Source organism: Pithys albifrons, chromosome 6 (genome assembly GCF_047495875.1).
Source record: "Pithys albifrons albifrons isolate INPA30051 chromosome 6, PitAlb_v1, whole genome shotgun sequence".
NCBI classification, from domain to species: domain Eukaryota; kingdom Metazoa; phylum Chordata; class Aves; order Passeriformes; family Thamnophilidae; genus Pithys; species Pithys albifrons.
This window is the reverse complement of record NC_092463.1, coordinates 1,824,887-1,845,088: the sequence shown is the minus strand read 5'-3', so window position 1 is coordinate 1,845,088 and position 20,202 is coordinate 1,824,887. Positions and strand designations below refer to the sequence as shown.

Genomic DNA, 20,202 nt, shown 5'->3' with positions numbered 1-20,202 from the left:
GAGAGGGGGGAAAGGCTCAGCGAGGCCGGAATGGAGGGCTGGGAGGGAAAAGGCCTCGCCATGAGGGCAGCCCACCATGTTGTTTGCAGCTTCCATAGCAACCACCTCCATGGCAACGCCGCCATCTTGCCCACGTCTCCATAGCAACGCCCGCCATGTTTACAATCCCCCATGGCAACGCCCGCCATGTTGTTTACCGTCCCCACAGCAACGCCCGCCATCTTGCTCGGCGCCTCCTCCAGCAGCCCCACCGGGCCGTGCCGGGGCCATGGCGGGCGCGGGGCGGCTGCACGACCTGGACCTCAGCGCCGAGGAAACGGAGCGTCTGCGCCGCGCCTTCCGCGACGAGCAGTTCCGCGCGCTGTTCGCCGAGTACGCGGCCGAGCTGACCGACCCGGAGCAGCGCCGGCTGTACGAGGAGGAGGTGGCGGCGCTGGAGCGGGAGCGCGGCGTGGAGGTTCGCTTCGTACACCCCACTCCGGGCTTCGTGCTGCGCACCAGCCAGGATGGCTCCCGGCGCTGCTACATCAACGTGTGCAGCAACGCGGCGCTGGGGGAGCCGCGGGCGCGGCCGGAGCGCGGCGGGCAGCGCTGGGCCCTGCCCTACAGCCTGGCGCCGGGCCGCGAGGAGCTGCTCCGCGCCGGCCGCCGCCGCCTGCTCTACGACGTGGTGTTCCACCCGGCCGCGCTCCGCCTGGCCGACCGCAGCGCCGCGTTCCGCCGCCTGCTCTGCCGCACGGCGCTGGACGCCGTGGAGCGGCACTGCGGGGTGCGGCTGGACCGCGCCAACGCCGCCGTGCTGCGCGACACCCGCTACAAGGGCGTCCCGCAGGCGCCCGTCATCCGATCGCCGCTGCCCGGCGGCGCCCCGGGGCCGCCCCACGGCGGGGACTCGCCGCTGCCGCCCTTCCCCTTGCCCCCCTTCCCCAGCCCGCCCGCCCCGCCGCCCCCCGCCCGCCCCGCCGCGGCCTCCCCGCCCGCCGGGCCCACCACGCCGCGCTGGAGCATCCGCCACCGCTCCTTCGTGGACCTGCAGGACTACCGGCACAGCCGCGACTCGGCGCCCAGCCCGGTGCCGCGGGAGCTGGTGGTGACGGTGGAGCTGCCGCTGCTACGCTCGGCGGCGCAGGCGGAGCTGGAGATCCGCGGGCGGGAGCTGCGCCTGGACTCGGCCTGTCCCGCCTACCGCCTGCGCCTGCGCCTGCCCTACCCCGTGGACGAGAGCGGCGGCCGCGCCGAGTTCTGCCGGGCCCAGCGGCGCCTGCAGGTCACGCTGCCCGTGCTGCCGCCGGGCCCCGCCGGCCAGCGCCGCGAACGGGCCGAGCCCGCAGCGCAGGGGCCGGGCGGGCCGCGGGTGGCTGGGCCGGGCGGCGGGGACGCTCCTCCGCGGGGCCCCGGCGGCGCGGCCCGGAGAACGTGGGGCGGCGGGGAGCCCGGGGATACACCCGGTGATCCATCCGGTGATCCCCCTGGTGATACACCCGGTGATCCGCCCCGTGATTCCCCTGGTGATACACCCGGTGATCCTTCCGGTGATTCCCCCGGTGATCCCCTCGGTGATACACCCGGTGATCTGCCCACCGAGCCCCCCGCCGAGCCCCGCTCTCAATCTCCCGCTGAGCCCCGCTCTGAATCTCCCACTGAACCCCGTGCTGAGTCCCTCGCCCATCGTCCTGCTGAACCACTTTGTGATCTACCTGCAGAACCCCACGCTGAACCACCTGTTGAACCCCCTGAACCACCTGTTGAACCTCCCACTGAACCACCCACTGAACCGCTCAAACCACCCACTGAACCCCCTGAATCTCCTGAACCTCCTACTGATCTACTCGCTGAATCTCCTGCTGAACCCTCTGAACCTCCTTCTGAACCCTCTGAACCTCCTTCTGAACCTCCCACAGAACCTCCTGCTGAACCCCCCACTGATCTCATTGAACTCCCTGACCCTCCTGCTGGATCTCCCACTAATCTACTCGCTGAACACCCTGAACCTCCTGCTGATCCTCGTGCTGAACCTCCCACTGATCCACTCACTGAACCCCCTGAACCTCCCACTGATCCACTCACTGAACCCCCTGAACCTCCTGCTGAACCACTTGCTGAACCTCCTGAACCTCCTGCTGGACCTCCTGCCAAGCCCCTCACCAAACCACCCACTGAATCCTGCACTAAACCCCTCTCTGAACCACCCTCTGAACCCCCCTCTGATCCACCCTCTGACCCACCCACTGACGCCCCCAGCCCCTCAGGACCCCCCTCCAGCGCCGCTGCCCCCTGTGCCAAGCTGGCCGTGCCATCGATGGGCACCACGTGCCCTCCGTTCCGGGCCCGGCAGGACGAGGTGTCCGTCACTCTGCTCGTGGCAGTGCCTGGCATCGACCCGCAGAGCCTCTGTGGGCACGTGGGCACCCACCACTACAGCCTCGGCTTCCGCACCGACGGCACGGCCTTCGCCCTGTTCCTGCAGTTCCCTCCCGACCACCGCCTGGAGCGCCCCGAGAGCAGCGTCAGCGTCTCTGCCCACAACGCCGTGGTGGTGCTGGCCAAGGCCCCCGGCAGCACCGGGCCCTGGCACAGCTTCAGCTTCGGCCTCGACCCCTCTGCCCTGCAGGTAATGCCTTCCAAGTGGTGTGGCTGCGGTTTGGTGAGTGAGGGCTGACTTTGGTGAGGTTGAGTTCAAAGTTGGTGGAGGCAGAAGTTGGTTCCTTCGAGAGCTGCTCCCGCACTGAGTGGAGTGACCTGATTTGTGGGAGTCTTGTCCAAGGTCACACCGTGCAGCTGACACTTTCATCCTTGCATGTGGAATGACTTCTGCCTCCCACACCAGCTTTTTCTAAGAGACATTCTGGTGATGAGTGAAAACGGAGCCTGCTCTGGCCTTTATGTCCTTAGTGTCCACTGTTAAAAACCAAGTAAATTGCTTGTGCAGCCCGTTCATGCAAAGAAAGGAGGTGTTTATGGTACCCCACATGTGCATACACTGTCATGAAGTGTGGGTGGAGTGTCCCTGTGCCTGTATTTTGGGACAGAATTCCCATTTACAGCCATGGGAAAACTCATTATTTCAACCAGAACAGAACACCAAAAGCAGCTGTGAACTGCCCATTTTTCTGGGATAAATCTTCACCTTCTCTACTTCCGTGTTAGGATATGATCTAGTTTAGTGTTTTATTATTTTATGGGTTGTTGGGCAGTGGTGGGAGGAGGTGGGGTGGCTGCATCCAGGTGGCAGTGCCAGCTGGGAGCTGCCAGTGTCCCCAGAGGGGTGCCCACCTTGTGGCACTCTCGCTGTCCAGAAGCACTCACAGGAGTTTTTTTGAAATCCCTATTGTTCTGTCAGCTCAGAGTTTCAAACAGCTTCTCATGGGCAGGGATTAAGGCTGCACAGCTCTTGTGTAACCTTCCAGCCATGGGATTTGGAGTTTGGCTCGATTTTAGAGCAATAAAATCCTTTGCAGTTTGGAGTGCAAGTCCAGGAAAGCTGGCAGGCTTCAAGTGTATCCACTGGGATAGACTTGGCTTGGAGCAGCTTAATTGCTCCATCCCTGCAACTGGAAATTACTTGTGCATGATTTTGAAAGATATTTATCCAATTAGTGTTTGTGCAGCTGAAACATCCCATTGAATTTCCCATTTAGCCACTGCACACCTTTTACAACAATGTATTGTAGCAATTCCAGTGAAGGAGGAGCTGATCATTTCGGGGAAGTATCAAAGATGATGAATTTATGGAGAACCGCCCACGCTGAGCTGTTTGCAGAGCATTTCCTCTGCTTTTCTCCGAGCAGGAGCCTGGCAAGCCTGTGCAAGTGGGGCCACAGCACACTCAGCACTGCTGCTCCTTGCTGTGATCAGGCCCTGGGTGCTGCTGCCACACCAAGGAAGCCACTGTGCAAACTATTTTCTTTTTCTGTGCAGGTGCAGAGCCTGCTCAGGGCAGTGGTGGAGTCACCACCCCTGGAAGGGCTGAAAAAACACGAGAATGTGGCACTTGAGGCTTAGTGAGGAACATGGAGGGGGTGCTGGTTGATGGCTGGACTAATGGTTGGAAGTTGTTACTATGACTGGGGGAACATCTTGTGAGTGGAAGTTGCTGGAAGGCCACCCAGTCGTGAGATTTTGGGTTTGTGAGTTAAAAAAACCAGCTTGAATGTGCTGATTTTAGTATATATTGCCAAATGCTTTGGGTGGAGTAGGAGGAAGAGACTGGGCATTAGTCACAGGCTTCCCAGCCATTCATTCATGCAGCATCTCCAAGAGATTCTCCTGGCGTGCAATCCTCTTGGACACTGGGCCTGCAGACTGAGGCAGGCAGAATAAACTGAAGTCATTTGTTCTGTTTGCTTTTTTTAACTGATATTTCCCCGAAGTGCCTGTGCCAGCACTGAGAGCTGCACTCGCTCAGAGTGAGGGAAGAAAAATTAATATTTAATTAGAGCCACTATTACATGCTGTCTTCTGGCCATTAACTATTTGCTCCTGGTCACTTTTCTTCTACTTGTGCTGATTTCTGCAGTTTGTCTGATGTCATCTTGGGTGTTTTGCTGCCTTGACTCTCGTTCTGTAAATCAGAGCTGTGGTTGTGGCACTGAGACCTGTAATGAGTTGCATCAGTCATTGCAAAGTGCACAAAGCAGTGCCCTGTTTGATCCTCTCAAGGAGCTTCTGGTGTGCAGGGAGAGTAGGAATTTTATCCTGCACTTCCCATTGTGCTTGTTTGTCATCCCTTCTCCCACAGCAGCGTTGCCAGAGGATGGTGCACTGCAAAAGTGAGTGATGGAATCAGAGAATTCCAGAGCAGTTTGGGTTGGATGGACCTTAAAGCCCATCTCATCCCACCCCCTGCCATGGGCAGGGACACCTCCCACCAGCCCAGGCTGCTCCAAGCCCTGTCCAGCCTGTCCAGTGCTTTGAACAGATTTGGAATTCCTACTCTGGAATTGTTTGGGACGTTGTTTCCTGCTGGAGCCCAAGGGTTGCCGTGTTGTTTCATGGATCACATTCCTCACTGGGTTAGCTCAGAATTTCCTCCTCACTGGTAACTCGTGCCATGGTGGTTGTTCCAGCACCCTGTGAGGCTCTGCCTGCCCAGTTCTGTCCCATTAACTACCAGTTTCTTCTGGGAAATTGGTCTGATCAGACACTGGTAGAAGAATGAGCTGAGCTTTGGAGACAATGCTTGAACCAGAGTTTCAGGGGCTGCTTTTGCTCTTGTAACCAGCTGTGGCTGAAATGCCTGGGCTGGAAGATGGTCTGTTTGGAGCTCAGTTTCCAGGGGTGCTGAGCAGCTGGAATTCCCACCCTTGCTTCTTTTCAGCAACTCCTTACAGTGCCACAGTCCTCCTGGACTTTAATTGTGAGTAGTTTCACTCCTTGGCTAAACCATGATGTCCACACAGTGGTTGAACAGGATGATCTTGGAGGTCTTGGAGTCTGTGACTAGTTATGGTGACCAGAAATCCTATAAAAATAAAGATTCCATAACTTTTGGTGTTGTGGACTAAGAGTCACATATTTCAGGGGTTTAAAAGTGACCTTTTCTCACTGCCCTGGTGCTCAATCACTGCACCAGAGACTACACAGCACTGAGCCTTCTGCAGGGCTTGCTCCAGGCTCTGTTTTTCCAGGGAATGCCTGAGGAAGCTGCAGGGCTTGCTCCAGGCTCTGTTTTTCCAGGGAATGCCTGAGGAAGCTGCAGGGCTTGCTCCAGGCTCTGTTTTTCCAGGGAATGCCTGAGGAAGCTGCAGGGCTTGCTCCAGGCTCTGTTTTTCCAGGGAATGCCTGAGGAAGCTGCAGGGCTTGCTCCAGGCTCTGTTTTTCCAGGGAATGACCTGAGGAAGCTGCAGGGATTGCTCCAGGCTCTGTGTTTCCAGGGAATGCCTGAGGAAGCTGCAGGGCTTGCTCCAGGCTCTGTTTTTCCAGGGAATGACCTGAGGAAGCTGCAGGGCTTGCTCCAGGCTCTGTGTTTCCAGGGAATGCCTGAGGAAGCTGCAGGGCTTGCTCCAGGCTGTTTTTCCAGGGAATGACCTGAGGAAGCTGCAGGGCTTGCTCCAGGCTGTTTTTCCAGGGAATGCCTGAGGAAGCTGCAGGGCTTGCTCCAGGCTCTGTTTTTCCAGGGAATGCCTGAGGAAGCTGCAGGGCTTGCTCCAGGCTGTTTTTCCAGGGAGTGCCTGAGGAAGCTGCAGGGCTTGCTCCAGGCCCTGTTTTTCCAGGGAATGCCTGAGGAAGCTGCAGGGCTTGCTCCAGGCTCTGTTTTTCCAGGGAATGACCTGAGCCTTCTGCAGGGCTTGCTCCAGGCTCTGTTTTTCCAGGGAATGACCTGAGAAAGCTGCAGGGCTTGCTCCAGGCCGTGTTTTTCCAGGGAATGCCTGAGGAAGCTGCAGGGCTTCCCCACTGCCAAAATCACTGTCTGCTCTTTGCCTCAAGACTGTGCTCTCTCCATTACTCTGTTGCAGTTCATCCACTGGGAACTTCTACATCTTTCCCTTAAATCCTTAAACTCAGGCTTGGGAAACTTCTCCATCAGAGAGTTCTCCCTCATTTCAAGACAACAGAGCCTGGAGGGTGAATGATGAAGAAAGAGTGGCTGAGAGTTAAATAACCATTAATAAAATTTGTAAGCCTGCCAGGCAAGGTTTGAGAGAACAACATGTCCCAGAGTGTCCTGGGTTAATGTAGAGCAGGAGTTGGGCAATTATGGAAGTGGTGCCTTTGGAAATGTTGTGTTGGAATTTTGGCCTCCTGGGGTGAAATGCTCAATTCCTGACAGAAATAGAAAGCAGTTCTCAGGGGGGTGTTTGAGCTGCTGAGACCTGGAGGCTCCGTTATCACAGCATGTGAAGCACGTGTGGTGGTTCTGGGGCTGTGTGTGCTCATTTTCACGGGATTAGAAGGAGCTTGGGCCATGTAGGAATTCCCTTTCCTGCTGATCCACACCCTTCCTGCCCCTCTCAGCAGCCTGGGGTGAGTTAGTTCAGAGGATGTGTGCTCACTCCCTGGTCAGTGCTTCCCACTGGGAACCCCTCACTGGGAAGGGAGTCACAGCCAGTCCATCCTCTCCTCATAAACCCCCATCTCCTGTTATGGAGAAAATGAAGATTTAACTCACATAAACCCCCCTGGGGCTCCAGGGAACAGCAGGAGAGCAGAGGAAAACACAGGAAATATTTCCTCTGCTTTCCTATGCATTATGTTTTTTTAACATTTACAGTCTGAAAAATATTATACTGAACATTCCTGAGGAGTTCATGGCTGGAGCTAAGCAGGAGTTCTGCTGCTTGTCAGGTATCCAGATGGGAATTGCAGTGAACATGGAAGCTTTGTGTGACATCTCTGTGCCCCTCCATGGAGGGTGTTTCACATGGGTGGGATTTTTCTGCTTGGCACAGCCAGCAGTGCCTTGGGAAGGAGACGCTTTGGAAGCTCTTGGTGCTGGTAAAAGAATGTGTGGACCTGTTGGAGTGAGTCCAGAAGAGGCCACTCAGTTGATCCCAGGGCTGGATCCCTCTGCTCTGGAGCCAGGCTGGGACAGCTGGGGGATCACCTGGAGAGGAGAAGCTCCAGGGAGACCTGAAAGCCCCTTCCTAAAGGGGCTCCAGGAGAGCTGGAGAGGGACTGGGGACAAGGGATGGAGGGACAGGACACAGGGAATGGCTTCCCAGTGCCAAAGGGCAGGGACAGGTGGGATATTGGGAAGGGATTGTTGGCTGGGAGGGTGGGCAGGCCCTGGCACAGGTGCCCAGAGAAGCTGTGGCTGCCCCAGCCCTGGGAGTGTCCCAGGAGGAATTTCTTCCCAACATCCCATCAAAATCAAAGTTCCCTGTGTGAGGTGCAGGTGCCAGGGCTGTGTTGCTCCCAGCACTGGGAACATGTGGAAAAGGGCTGGATGTGCTCCCGTGGGCACAGCCTGGGCCGTGCTGGAGCTGTCCTTGTGCTCTGAGAACTCAGAATTAGGGCTCTTGTGGATAAATATTTCTCTTGGTCTGAGAGTCAGCCAAGCATGAAACCCAGAGAGCCATGTGGGAAGTGTAGGATGGGGATGTTTTCAGCCTTTGCCACCTTTCCGGGAGAAATCCATACTGGAAAGCTCTTTGCCCTCATTTCCAAGCTCTTTGGAGTTGTTATGTGCTTTCTGTGGGAGTCAGGGTTGTAATTTTCCATTTCCAAGCTACTATAAAGACTTAATACAATAGTCAGGGGTCACTTCTAAGAAGGTGCTGCTGAAAACTGGGAGTGTTGAGTGTAATCCTACAACAGTTTATTTTTGGTTCAGTTAATTCTGTGCTCAGCATTTCAAGACTCTTGGCAAGTTTTTTGGGAGGTCAGAGAAGGACAGGGAAGGAGGAGAAGAGAACAAACTTATTATTTCATATTTTTCAAAGTAATCTCTCTCCCAAGCTGCATTCAGAACCATAATTAGTTTGCTTCTGCCATAAAACAAACTAATTTCTGAATAGCCTTTAATTGGTAGCTGCATTGTGGGAATAACGTGTCTACACAAAACAGTTATGTCAGGAAACATTATTAACCTACTGATTAAGCTCATCAAAGCTCCTTTAGAGCTGTTTAATCTTCACAGCCATGAGCTCCTTGGAAAGGTTTTCACCCCATGATGCTTCAGAATCTCATGCTGAGCTGGTTTGTGCTGTGACCCCACAAACCCAGAGGGGCAGGACATCCCAGATCCAGGTCCCTTTCCATCCTGGGTGAGCTGTGCTGGCTGTTCCCAGAGTGGGCATGTCTGTCCCATCCCTGGAAGTGTTCAGGGCCAGCTTGGATCATCCTTGCCCATGGAGGGAATGAGATGGTTTGTAAGATCCCTCCCAACCCAAACCATCCCATGATAGCCAGCTGGGGGTTGGTCTCTTCTCCCAGGCACTCAGCAATAGGACAAGGGGGCACGATGGGCTCAAGCTCTGCCAGGGGAAATTGAAGCTGGAGAGCAGAAAAAAGTCCTTTGCAGAGAGAGTGCTCAGGGATTGGAATGGGCTGCCCAGAGAGGGGGTGGATTCCCCATCCCTGGAGGTTTTTCAGCTGAGCTTGGCCGTGGCACTGAGTGCCATGATCTGGTAAAGGGACTGGAGTTGGCCCAACTGTTGGACTTGATGATCTGGGAGGTCTTTTCCAACCCAATTCATTCTATGATTCTGTGATTCCATGGATGTGGCACTGAGTGAGAATCCACCATTTCTTGATCCAACCCTACTGTGATCACGGTGGGGTTGGATCAAGGGTTGGACTTGCTGATCTCAGAGGTCTTTTCCAACCCAATCCATTCTATGATTTTGTGATTCTGTGGATGAGGCACTGAGTGAGAATCCACCATGTCTTGATCCAACCCTACTGTGATCACCAGCCCAGGGCACAGAGTGGGGTTGGACCAAGGGTTGGACTTGACAATCTCAGAGGTCTCTTCCAACCCAATCCATTCTATCATTCTGTGATTCTGTGGATGTGGCACTGAGTGAGAATCCACCCCATCTTGATCCAAGGCTATTGAATCCACCATTTCTTGATCCAACCCCACTGTGATCACCAGCCCAGGGCACAGAGTGCCCTGGGCTGGTGATCACAGTGGGGTTGGATCAAGGGTTGGACTTGACGATCTCAGAGGTCTTTTCCAACCCAATCCATTCTGAGCTTCTCTGAGGTTCTCATTACAGGAGCCACACAAATAGTTTAAGCCTGAAATCTGTCCTGCTTTTAAAACTATAGCAGCCTGTGTGGGAGGTAACTCTGGATGGAAATTGGCTGCAAATTTGGCTGAATTAAGGCCAAATAAACCCATCTGATTGTCAAGGGCAGCCGTGAGGGGCTGGGAGAGACAAGGATGGCTCTGAGTGATGAAGAGTTCTAGAAACCAAAGTCCTTCCTGCTACCATTTATGTTAATTTGGTCTCAGTTTAGTCACAGGGAGAAATGAATGTGTAGCAAACAGCAGATGACAGTATGTGCAGGGAAAAACAAATTAAATTGGAAGTTGCTAAGAGAGGATCATAAATACCAGAAAATAAACGGTTTAAACCGACGAATTATTTTACAGGGTCACTGAAATCATCTGCAGATGGTTGTCCTCTGTTTGCTCTGGCTTGGAAGGCAAAGCAGGCTTTAGAATAAATTCCTGAATCATTTTTTTCCAAGGTCTGTGCTTTGATAACATCTGCAGTGATATAAATGCCTCGGCATGTGCTCCCCGTGAATGCAAAGTCGGAGTTACAGTCTCAGGCTAATGATAATCACTGACAGCAAACACATCCAGGGTGCTGTGATTTATGGCAGGGCCACGGGGCAGCACTGTGATAAAATGTTAAATACTTACAGGAATAATACAGTGTTGGGCTGGGATGAGACTTGGGAAAATTGGTTTGGAGCAATCAGTCAAAATTAACGGAATGTCACAAGTGGTTACTGTTTAGCCTTGTGTGAAATGCTGATTAATCAAGGAATTACAGGATATCCTGAGCTGGAAGGGACCCCCAAGGATCACCCAGTCCAACCCCTGGCCCTGCACAGACACCCCAACAATCCCACCCTGTCCCTGTCCCATTGTCCAAACCCTCCTGGAGCTGTGGCAGCCTCGGGGCCGTGCCCACTGCCCTGGGCACTCATTGAGGGAACTTCCAACCAACTCCTGCCTCTCCCAGCCCTTGGGAAGGAAGTTGGTGCCTCCAAGGAGTTCTCAGCCAAGAGCTGCAGGTTGTTCTTGCCCACAGGGCTGGATCCACGGGAAGCTGCAGCTTGGGATGGTGTCCTGTGTTTCCCAGAGCCCAGAGGGAACAGGCAGGACCTTTTCCTCCTTCTCCATTCCAGCTGGACCCAGTGACACCCCCCAGAGCTCCCAGCAGAGTTGCAGCTTCCCCTCTGGCCCAGCAGCCCTGGCTGGGGACTGTGCTGGGAGACCTTGGCTGGTGGGAAGGACTCACACTGTGGGTCTGGAGCTTGGAAGAGCCGTGGAGAAAAGCAGAATAAACTGTTCCCCAGTTCATCTCCATGTCCATGGATGTTCTTCCCTGTGTATTCTCCAGGATCCATTGACAGAGGATCATCCAAACCCTCCTGGAGCTCTGGCAGCCCCCACTGCCCTGGGGAGCCTGGGCAGTGCCCACCACCCTCTGGGGGAAGGAGCTTTTCCTGATAACACACCTTCCCTCCCTTCAGTTTTTCTTTTTTGACAGTATTTTCTGGGAAGAAAACAAATTCTTTCACTTACAATCAGGAAGAAAATGCTCAGAAAGAATTCTTGGGTTTGTTGCCAAAGTGCAAAGTCCTAATTGTGTTGAGGAGAAATGTCTGTCCCTCCCTCAGGCACCTCTGCCAGGTGCAGGTTCACAGGGAAAACAGACTGTTTGCCCCATTTCTGTAGGAAATACAGGATGGGGAATGGAACAGCCTGGTCTAGTGGAGGGGTGTGCCTGTTTCCATCCTCCAACACCCTCCTGGACTCTGCAGAGTGTTCCCACAGGCCTGAAGCCCTGGCAGGTCCCTCTGTGGGAGGCAGGAAAGGTGTAACATGAGGGAATAGGTACTGAGGCTTTGCAGACAGAAATGCAGAGAGTGGGTGTGTTATGGGAGGGGTTTCTGTCAGGGCAGCCCTGCTGGACTTTCACCTTCCCCCAAACAGTCCCAGCATCCAGTGCTGGCTCTTTGCCTGGATTGTGATCTTTCTGGATAGAAAACTAATTCAATCCTCTGGCTTGGAAAACCAACAATACCTATGTTATGACTTTCCATATTGTGAGCTCCAATTTCAACAGTGGAAAAAAGAGGACCCTGGGTTATTTTTCCTGTCCTGTTTTGGTTTTTTCCAAGATGCCAGTTAAATTCTGTCCCTCAGACACAGTGTGACATCTGGCTGTGCATAAGGCTGAGTCCACAGGGGGCCAAAAATGTGCAGAATTGTCTTTTTGCTTCTCAGTCTGCAAGATGTCAGTGATAATTGAATTTAACTTTCATTGGATTGACAAGAGGGTTGAGCTGGACCGAGAAATTTAAAAGTGTGGCTTAAAGTGGAAGGTTTGCAAGTTCTCCCTGTTACTTCCAATTAAACAGGAAAGGTAATATCCCAACATAAAGTGCTCCTCTAGGTCAGAGTCTGACTGTCCTTGCCCTCAGCCTACACAGATGGTTTAGGAATAACACAAGGACAGGGAAAGCTCTGCAGTTCTTATGAAACAGCCCCTCCAGGATATATTTTAGGCCCTTTAATTACATGTGACTGATTTAAATCTCTGGACCTGTAGCAACATGTTTTAGTGTTTATGAAGGGCACTGGAAACACACCCCAGGCTGGAAACACACCCCAGGCTGTCTCTGCCTCTGGACACCTCTCTGGTTTTTCCAGCTGGTTTTCCCCCTTGTCTGCAGGGAGATCTGAGCAGCCTCCGTGGCTGGGTGTGAAATGGATCCAGCCCTGTGTGTTCTGTATCTGATCCTGGGGCTGAGGGCTCACAGATCCTGCACTCCCAGGAGGTGTTTGTGGTATCCCAAACACACAACCAAAGCCACAACAGTGTAACACCTTCCTGGGGTTAAGCCAGGTGAGGGCAGGGGAATGATGTCAGTGCAAATCATTCCTCAGAGAGAGTCTAAATCTATGTATTAGTCATGTACCCAAAGAGAGAAAGCATTTTTCTGTTATATTTGATCTCTAATTTCAATTAACATGAGCTAAACACTGCTCTTATTTCACCTTGTTACCCTGAGTGTCTGACTTAGAATGTCTCTACCAAGCCATGACTGTGCTGTGAAACTTGTGAACTGTCCTGCCTTTCTTTGCAGGGAGTTTTTAGCCCAAATAGCCCTGAGGTTTAGCATGAAAATAACACAACCTGCTCTTTCTCTCTTTCTTTTCTTTAGGAGAGATTGTTTGTCAGTGAAGAGAACATTGATGGATTTCTAGGCACTGCTTTCTGCCCTTCCTCTAGCTCCCAATCAGCACTGGAAAGCCAGCCATTAATTGAAGTGCTGGATGTTTCTGAGGACAGAATTCAAATCAGGGTGGAGGTGAGAATCTCTTGGAGCAGCACATGCTCTGACTGATTTATGTTCTTCAGCAAGATCCTATCAGATCCCACTGAAACAGCTTTGTTCCTGTTCTACAGGAGCAGGGAAAACCAGGAGTGGGGTTATTTACAGGTAGAAATGTCAGTTTTCAGAAGCCCAGGTTGTGTTTGTGCCATTTAATGTGACCAAGGGTTTGAAACCTCCTGGATTTCACTTGCAAGAAGAACTGTGAGCCAGTCATTAAAGACAGGACTTTCTTCTTGCAGGAATCCTTCACTCTCTCAGCCTTGTACAGGCAGAAAAGTCCTAGAGGATTTTCTGGGAAGAATCATCTCTCCTTATCTTTATTTAGTCCAAGTATTTGAATACTTGGTGAGCTGCTGTTGTGTGGATAATTAAACATGAGGCCATTAATGTTAAACACTGGTCTCAGATTCACATTTGTGATGTTCCAGGCCTCATTCAGGCCACTGTTCTTCCTCAGCCACCCTGTCTAGACACAGGATGCAGGGCAGGCTGTTCCTGGGATCTGCCACGGGATTAAAATGTCCTCTCAGTACAAAACAGATGGACAGATGAAGAAACCAAAATGCTAGTTTTGTAAAGAGGAAAATGTGGGGTAAACACCCCCCATTAACTGGGATTTCTTGGCAGACACTGTGTCAGAAATTCAGATTAAACTTTTGTTAAAGGAAGCATAAAATGCAGGGCCAGTGAGGGCACTGTTGTGGCCACAGCCTGGATCTGCACAGAGTTAATGTGCAGGAGCCTCGTGGGGAGGCAGGTCCAGACAAGGCACATGACCTTTGGAACGAGGCTGGAGGCCCCAGGGGTTCCTTAGAGATAGTGGCTTTACTTGGCAGGCTTGACTTGTGCACCCTGTGTGGATTGTACATGAAAGTCTAAAGTTCAAAGTGTTGGAGGGCAGATCTGTGTGTTTGGGGGCCTAAGAAAAGGCAGCTGAGATACCAGAAATCCTGTGCTGGGCCAGGCACTGCAGCTGATGATCCCTGTGGGTCCCTTCCAGCTCAGGGTATTCCATGATTCTGTGTCCACGTGGGAGAAGCATCCAGTTTGGAGAAGAATTTCCTGGTGGTGCTTTTGTTTCCTGCTGGAGTGAGCAGTGGTTTGGGGTGAGAGCAGGCTGGGGGTGTGAGGGAGCAGCTCTGTCTCTGAGTCCATGAATCCAACTGCTCCTGGGCAGATCCCTGCTTGGTCCTGACTGCCCACTGACAGGGACCTGGGAGTCACCAGCAGGTTTTTTGGCTAAAACACTCCATAATGGTGAAACTGGGGAACTGCTACATAGACAGCACTTCTCCTAGTTCCTCTTCTCCCGAGGCAACCACAGCAATTCCTGGATTAGCTCCACAGGCCGGTTAATTCCCTAATTGCAAGGTTCAAACACTCTCCTGCAATGAGGGATCAGTTCCCTTGGCTGATCTGTGGCCCCTGGGATGTGGGAAACAGGCTGGGTGTGGTGCAGGCCCTCCCTGATCCCGCTTGGCCACTGCCCAGCAGCCTTTCCTGGGGCACAGGAAACCCTCGGGAAGAGCAGGAGAGCCCCAGCACCAGAAACAGAATCACAGAATCATGGAATGGTTTGGGTTGGAAAGGACCTTAAAGATCATCCTGGTCCAGCCCCCTGCCGTGGACATTCCACTAGTGCAAGTTGCTCAGCTGTTGGAGTGTCTCGACAGCAGTTTTGTGTGAACTGTTTGTTTCAGCTGGAAAATAATTCCTTTATTTCCTTGACAGCCCGAGGAACGTGATGGAGAAGGAACACTTGGCGGCTCAGGGGGAGACCTGGCTGGAAAGAGCAGCGGCGACTGCCCCGAGGCAAAGGCAGAGACAAACCGTCCTGCAGCCGATGGAGAACGTGCTGCAGGAACCAACGCGGCTCCCGCAGCCGAGACAATGGGGAAAGGAGCTTGTGGTTCACACCATTGTTTGGAGCACGAACCTCCTGACACCAGTTCAGCAATTCCTGGCGGATCGGAGAGAAAGGAGCCACATTTAGGAAGTGCTGTCTCAGCAGGCGACACGGCCGCGGCTCCAGGCTCTGGGAAACAGGGAGAAGCTGTGCCAGGGGGGCAGGGGGCAGCGGAAGGGCAGGAAGGGGCTGCACCCCCAGGGCTGGACAGCAGGGCAGCCCCCCCTGTCCTGCGAGAGGTGAACCCCCAGGACGGGAGCGAGCGCATCCTCAGGGACCACGTCACGCGCTGCCCGGTCGTGTTTCACAATTCCTTGTTGTATGAGCTGGATTAGTTTAATGGGTTTAGGATTTCCTCCTGTTGTTTGGTGTCTCCTGCGAGTTCCACGTGCTGGTGGGTGGTTTGGGAGCTCCGAGGTTCCCACTGACACTGTTTCAGCATCAAAACCTTACGTTGTTACAATTTTTGAAGTGAATAGGTCTGTTTTCTATGGGCTGAAATAGTTTTATTGCAAGGAATACACAGTTGAAGTGAATCTCAGCTCTTGGAGGAAAATGTATCTTCATTGTTTATGTAATATTTTTATTCTTTTGCCGGATTTCAGGGATTATTTGTCTGTATCCTTGGTCTAATGGCTCCCTTGGGAACTGAGCAGTATTCATCATTTTTCAAACCTTTCATTTTGAGATAACTGCAGGATTAGACTCACAGTGATTTTTAGCAATCAAATGAAATTTCTAATTACCCGGAGAAGTTCTAATTAGTCTCCTAGAAATAATCAACGTCTCTACCCTGTGTTCCATCCTAGTGTGGTGCTTTGCAGCACCCAGACATCCCCCAGCTGAGCAAATTCCATTGCACAGTAACAGCATCCTCTGGGGGCACGTCTGCTGTGAGGTATTTACAGTTTGGGAGATGGATTCTCTTTATCCAGATTTCCTTTCAGAGTTTCCCTCGAGTTTCCACGTGCTGGTTGCTGGTTACCCTCCCTAAAGTGCCATAACCGACAGAACACATCTAATAATAAACTTCCAGTTCCCTTTCCCACTGGTGCTGCACCAACTTCTCTTTTCATTTGAGCTCTCCAAGACACGGAGATGCTTTAGAGGGAGGTTCAATGTGCCTTGTTTCAGAACAGCTCTGGAGTTCCTGTCACATTTCTGTGTGAAACTCCAGCGTGCAGTGGGGTGTGTGGTGTGAGTGTTACTTTCTGACTCCAGTGGAGCTGCCAAAACCCCCTGCCCTGCCCTCCAGGGCAGCACATCCATGGGAGGAGGGCGAGTGAGGGCTTTGCTGGCTTTGCTTCAACCCCCAGCAGCTTTTTGGGGAGGTCTCGGAGGGCTGAGGCACCAGCACAGCTTCATCACCACCCCTGACCCAGTAAAACAACACAGAGCAAGAATGTTGTGAAACTGCAGCTGGGAGAAACCCCAGAGCATTTCCTTTCTCTGACACACTTCTGTGTTCTACAAAAAGCTGCTGAGATGCTCCTGAACCAGCTGTGCCTTCAAAGCAGCTGCAGGGTTAGCAACCAGCTCTGTGGGTCCCAAGTCCAGATCACAGAATGGATTGGGTTGGAAAAGCCCTCTGAGATCATCAAGTCCAACCCTTGATCCAACCCCACTGTGATCACCAGCCCAGGGCACAGAGTGCCCTGGGCTGGTGATCACAGTAGGGTTGGATCAAGAAATGGTGGATTCAATAGCCTTGGATCAAGATGGGGTGGATTCTCACTCAGTGCCACATCCACAGAATCACAGAATGATAGAATGGATTGGGTTGGAAGAGACCTCCCAGATCATCAAGTCCAACCCTTGATCCAACCCCACTGTGATCACCAGCCCAGGGCACAGAGTGCCCTGGGCTGGTGATCACAGTGGGGTTGGATCAAGACATGATGGATTCTCACTCAGTGCCACATCCACAGAATCACAGAATCCTAGAATGAATTGGGTTGGAAAAGACCTCCCAGATCATCAAGTCCAACCCTTGGGCCAACTCCAGTTCCTTTACCAGATCATGGCACTCAGTGCCACGGCCAAGCTCAGCTGAAAAACCTCCAGGGGTGGTGGAATCATCAGCCCATTCCCACTTCACAGCAGCGTTTTCACTCCTGGTTTTACACAGCTAGTTTGAAACCAATTTTTTTTAAAATCCAAACAATAGAGGTGTTGTGCCACCAATTTGCTATTTTTTCCTGCCTCGATTAATGAGTAGCATTAAAAATTTAATGAAGTTAAATGCACCCTGCTGGAAGGGGTGATGGACATGTCCAGCCCCTGGGATTAAAGAAGAGAAACTCCCCTCCCATCCCATCCTGACTTTTTAGGAACATGAGATGACATCATCTGTTTGGTGACAATCAAGGACTTCTCTGTGATTACAAAACAACTGAGTTTTTATTTCGGCAGAACTTAAAAAAATCATATATTTATCTACATCGTAGTAAAAACAATGACTTTTATTTTTTTCCATCCTTCATATATCCATGGACACTTTGCAACCGAGCTGGGACACGGGGACGGGGCATGAGGTGACCCCGGGTGGGGCAGCACGTGAGGGCCCCCCCCCGGTGCAGTGTCACGGGCACCACCAGAGCTTCAGCACCAAAAAAGATGCACTTAAAACTGTCCTCCTCCTCCTCCTCCTCCTCCTCCTCCTCCTCCCAGCAAACACAGCAGCAGGTCACTGTTTGTGTAGGGGCTGCAGCACGTCACCCATTTCCAAAACGTGGTTGCCAAACATGAGAGATTACTATTTTGGGACACCTTTAAACAAGAAGGTTTATTCATATTAAAGCAGAAACCAACTCATAAATGCTGTTTATACACATGCGTGCCTGTAAAAGACACAATGGGACAACTCAAGAAGAAAAGAAGGCTTGGAGAGGAGGCTCCTCACTGGAGTCTGCGGTAACTCTTGCAGAGTTCGTGGTCCCTGATGTCTCCCCACCCTCCATTTTTCACGTGAGGGGACAGGGGGGCCATGGAGTACCTTTTACCGACACTCATCGTTTTGGGAAACAGGTACTGTTGGTTGCTGTTCAAGAGAGAGTCGATTTTGGCACTCTGGGTGGAGGGTCTGCAGGATTTCTTGTGGTGCATGCCACAGTCCCCCGTGTGAAAAACCCTGGGGATCTCGGGGACCAGCACCTTCCAGAACTTTGGAAGACAGGACACCGTCAGGTGCTGCAGAGTCCAGTCCCAGTTGTAGTCATCGTAGGTGCAGAAGGCGTCCGTGCACTCGATGAGCCTCTGGTAGGTGTCTCTGCCGAAGGCCATGCCCATGTTGTGCTCCGTGGACTTCCACGTCTTCATCTCCACCTTGTCTGCGCGGCCGGCGAGCCCCCCGCGCACGGGGCCGTAGGTGCCCAGGGACACCAGCTGGCACTCGGGGCACTCGCGCTGGCGCAGCGCCCACAGCCGCTTGAGGACGTGGTAGAAGTCGGGGGCCAGGTAATGATCCTCCTCCAGGAACAGCACGGGCCCCGCGTGCTCCCGCAGCGCCCGCACGCGCTCCCACACGAAGTGCAGCTTCCACCACCAGTGGTGCTTGGTCTGCGCGAACCGCGCCTCGCGGTAGTGCCCGAACGAGTCGGGGAAATCGGCGTTGATGCAGCCCAGGCGCTGCGCGGCCGCCCGGCCCACGTCGCGGGGGCAGTCGCGGGGGTCGTGGCCCGGGAACTCGCGCGGGTACAGCTGGATGCTGAACGGGAAGAACACCTGCAGCACGGCGCAGAAATCCACGCGGGCCGCCAGCCGGTTCAGCTCCTCGGCCCACAGGTCGTGGCTCAGCACCAGCAGCACGTTCTCCACGCCCGGCGCCCGCCGCAGCGACTCCAGCAGCAGCCGCAGGTGCTCGGCGCGGTCGTGCACCTGCACCACGAGCACCAGGTCCGGCGGCGCCGGGAAGCGCTCGGCGTTGCGCACCGGCTGGTCGAAGTTCAGCCGGTACACGAGCGAGCGGTAACTCAGCGTCGCGTTCTCGCCCAGCACCGCCGGCACCACCACGGCGGCGGCGGCGGCGGCGGCGGTGACCGAGGCGTTGGCGGCGGGGCGGCGCGCCGGCGCCGGGGGGGGCTCGCTGACCCGCGGGGGCTCCCCGGTGCTACCGGGACCTCCCCGCTGCTGCTGCTGCTGCTGCTGGTGCCGCCGCCGCGCCCCGCCGCCGCCGCCGGTGCCCCAGAGCGCCAGCGCGCAGAGCGCCAGCGCCAGGGCCAGCAGCAGCACCTTGCGCTTGTAGACGCGCAGCCGCATGTTCCTGTTCCCGGTCCCGGTCCCGCTCCCGGTCCCGGCGGCGGCGGCCCCGCTCCCGCCGCTCCCGCCGCCGCCGCCGCCGCCGCCGCTCCCGCCCCAGCGCGCGCGCGCCAGCCCCGCCCCGCCCCGCCCCGCCAACACACGTTCCCGCGTCCCATTGGCCGCCGCCCCGCCCGCCGCCGCCGTTCCATTGGCCAGCACGCCCGTCACTCAGCCGAGCGCGAGCTTCCGCCGCGCCGCGCTCTGATTGGGCGGCGCCGCCGAAAGGGGGCGGGGCCTCGGCTGGGGTGGGAGGGGGGGGAGAGGGCGGGAATTCCCGGGGGAGCGGAGGAATGGCGGGAATTCATTAACCCGGGAATTAATTAACCCGGGAATTAATTAACCCCGGGATGCACGGACGGCGCGGGGAAAGCGGCGCGAGACGCGGGGATTCCGCGTCGGGAATGACGCGGTAAAAGTGGGGCAAGAATAAGGTGAGAAGATCGTTGTGGGATGGCGGGAACGAGATCAAACCATTCCAGGAGGGAAGGAATGGGATGGGATAATTCTGATTAAAGAATGAGATAAAACCATTCCAGGAGGGAAGGAATGGGATGGGATAATTCTGATTAAAGAATTAGAGAAAACTATTCCAGGAGTCAAATAATGGCATGGATAATTCTGATTAAAGAATAAGATCAAACCATTCCAGGAGGGAAGGAATGGGATGGGATAATTCTGATTAAAGAATGAGAGAAAACCATTCCAGGAGTCAAGAAATGAGAATTCTGATTGAAAGAATAAAATAAAACCATTTTAAGATTAAAAGAATAAGATAAAGTCATTCCCAGACTGACAGAACAAGAGAAAACCATTCCAGGAGTCAAATAATGGGATGGGATAATTCTGATTAAAGAATAAGAGAAAATCATTCCAGGAGTCAAGAAATGAGAATTCTGATTTAAAGAATAAAATAAAATCATTGTAAGATTAAAAGAATAAGATAAAGTCATTCCCAGGCTCACAGAACA

The 20,202-nt window shown here is 53.6% G+C and overlaps 2 protein-coding genes across 3 annotated transcripts; one reads left to right on the top strand and one right to left on the bottom strand.

The window, feature by feature from the left end:
- The first annotated feature begins 31 nt into the window (after positions 1–31).
- On the top strand, positions 32–15,976 carry DNAAF2 (dynein axonemal assembly factor 2). 2 transcript variants are annotated; one of them, XM_071557163.1, is made up of 3 exons: positions 32–2,611; positions 12,856–13,002; positions 14,761–15,976. In XM_071557163.1, exons 1-3 carry the CDS (start codon positions 77–79, stop codon positions 15,268–15,270), a joined length of 3,192 nt encoding a protein of 1,063 aa, XP_071413264.1. In that variant the 5' UTR covers positions 32–76; the 3' UTR covers positions 15,271–15,976. The 2 variants fall into 2 exon arrangements, with proteins under 2 accessions (XP_071413264.1, XP_071413265.1); XM_071557164.1 differs by lacking the exon at positions 12,856–13,002.
- A 1,340-nt stretch (positions 15,977–17,316) lies between these two features.
- Positions 17,317–19,290, bottom strand: MGAT2 (alpha-1,6-mannosyl-glycoprotein 2-beta-N-acetylglucosaminyltransferase). Its single transcript, XM_071559326.1, has one exon. It carries the CDS (start codon positions 19,190–19,192, stop codon positions 17,834–17,836), a length of 1,359 nt encoding a protein of 452 aa, XP_071415427.1. The 5' UTR covers positions 19,193–19,290; the 3' UTR covers positions 17,317–17,833.
- Between the last annotated feature and the right edge of the window lie 912 nt (positions 19,291–20,202).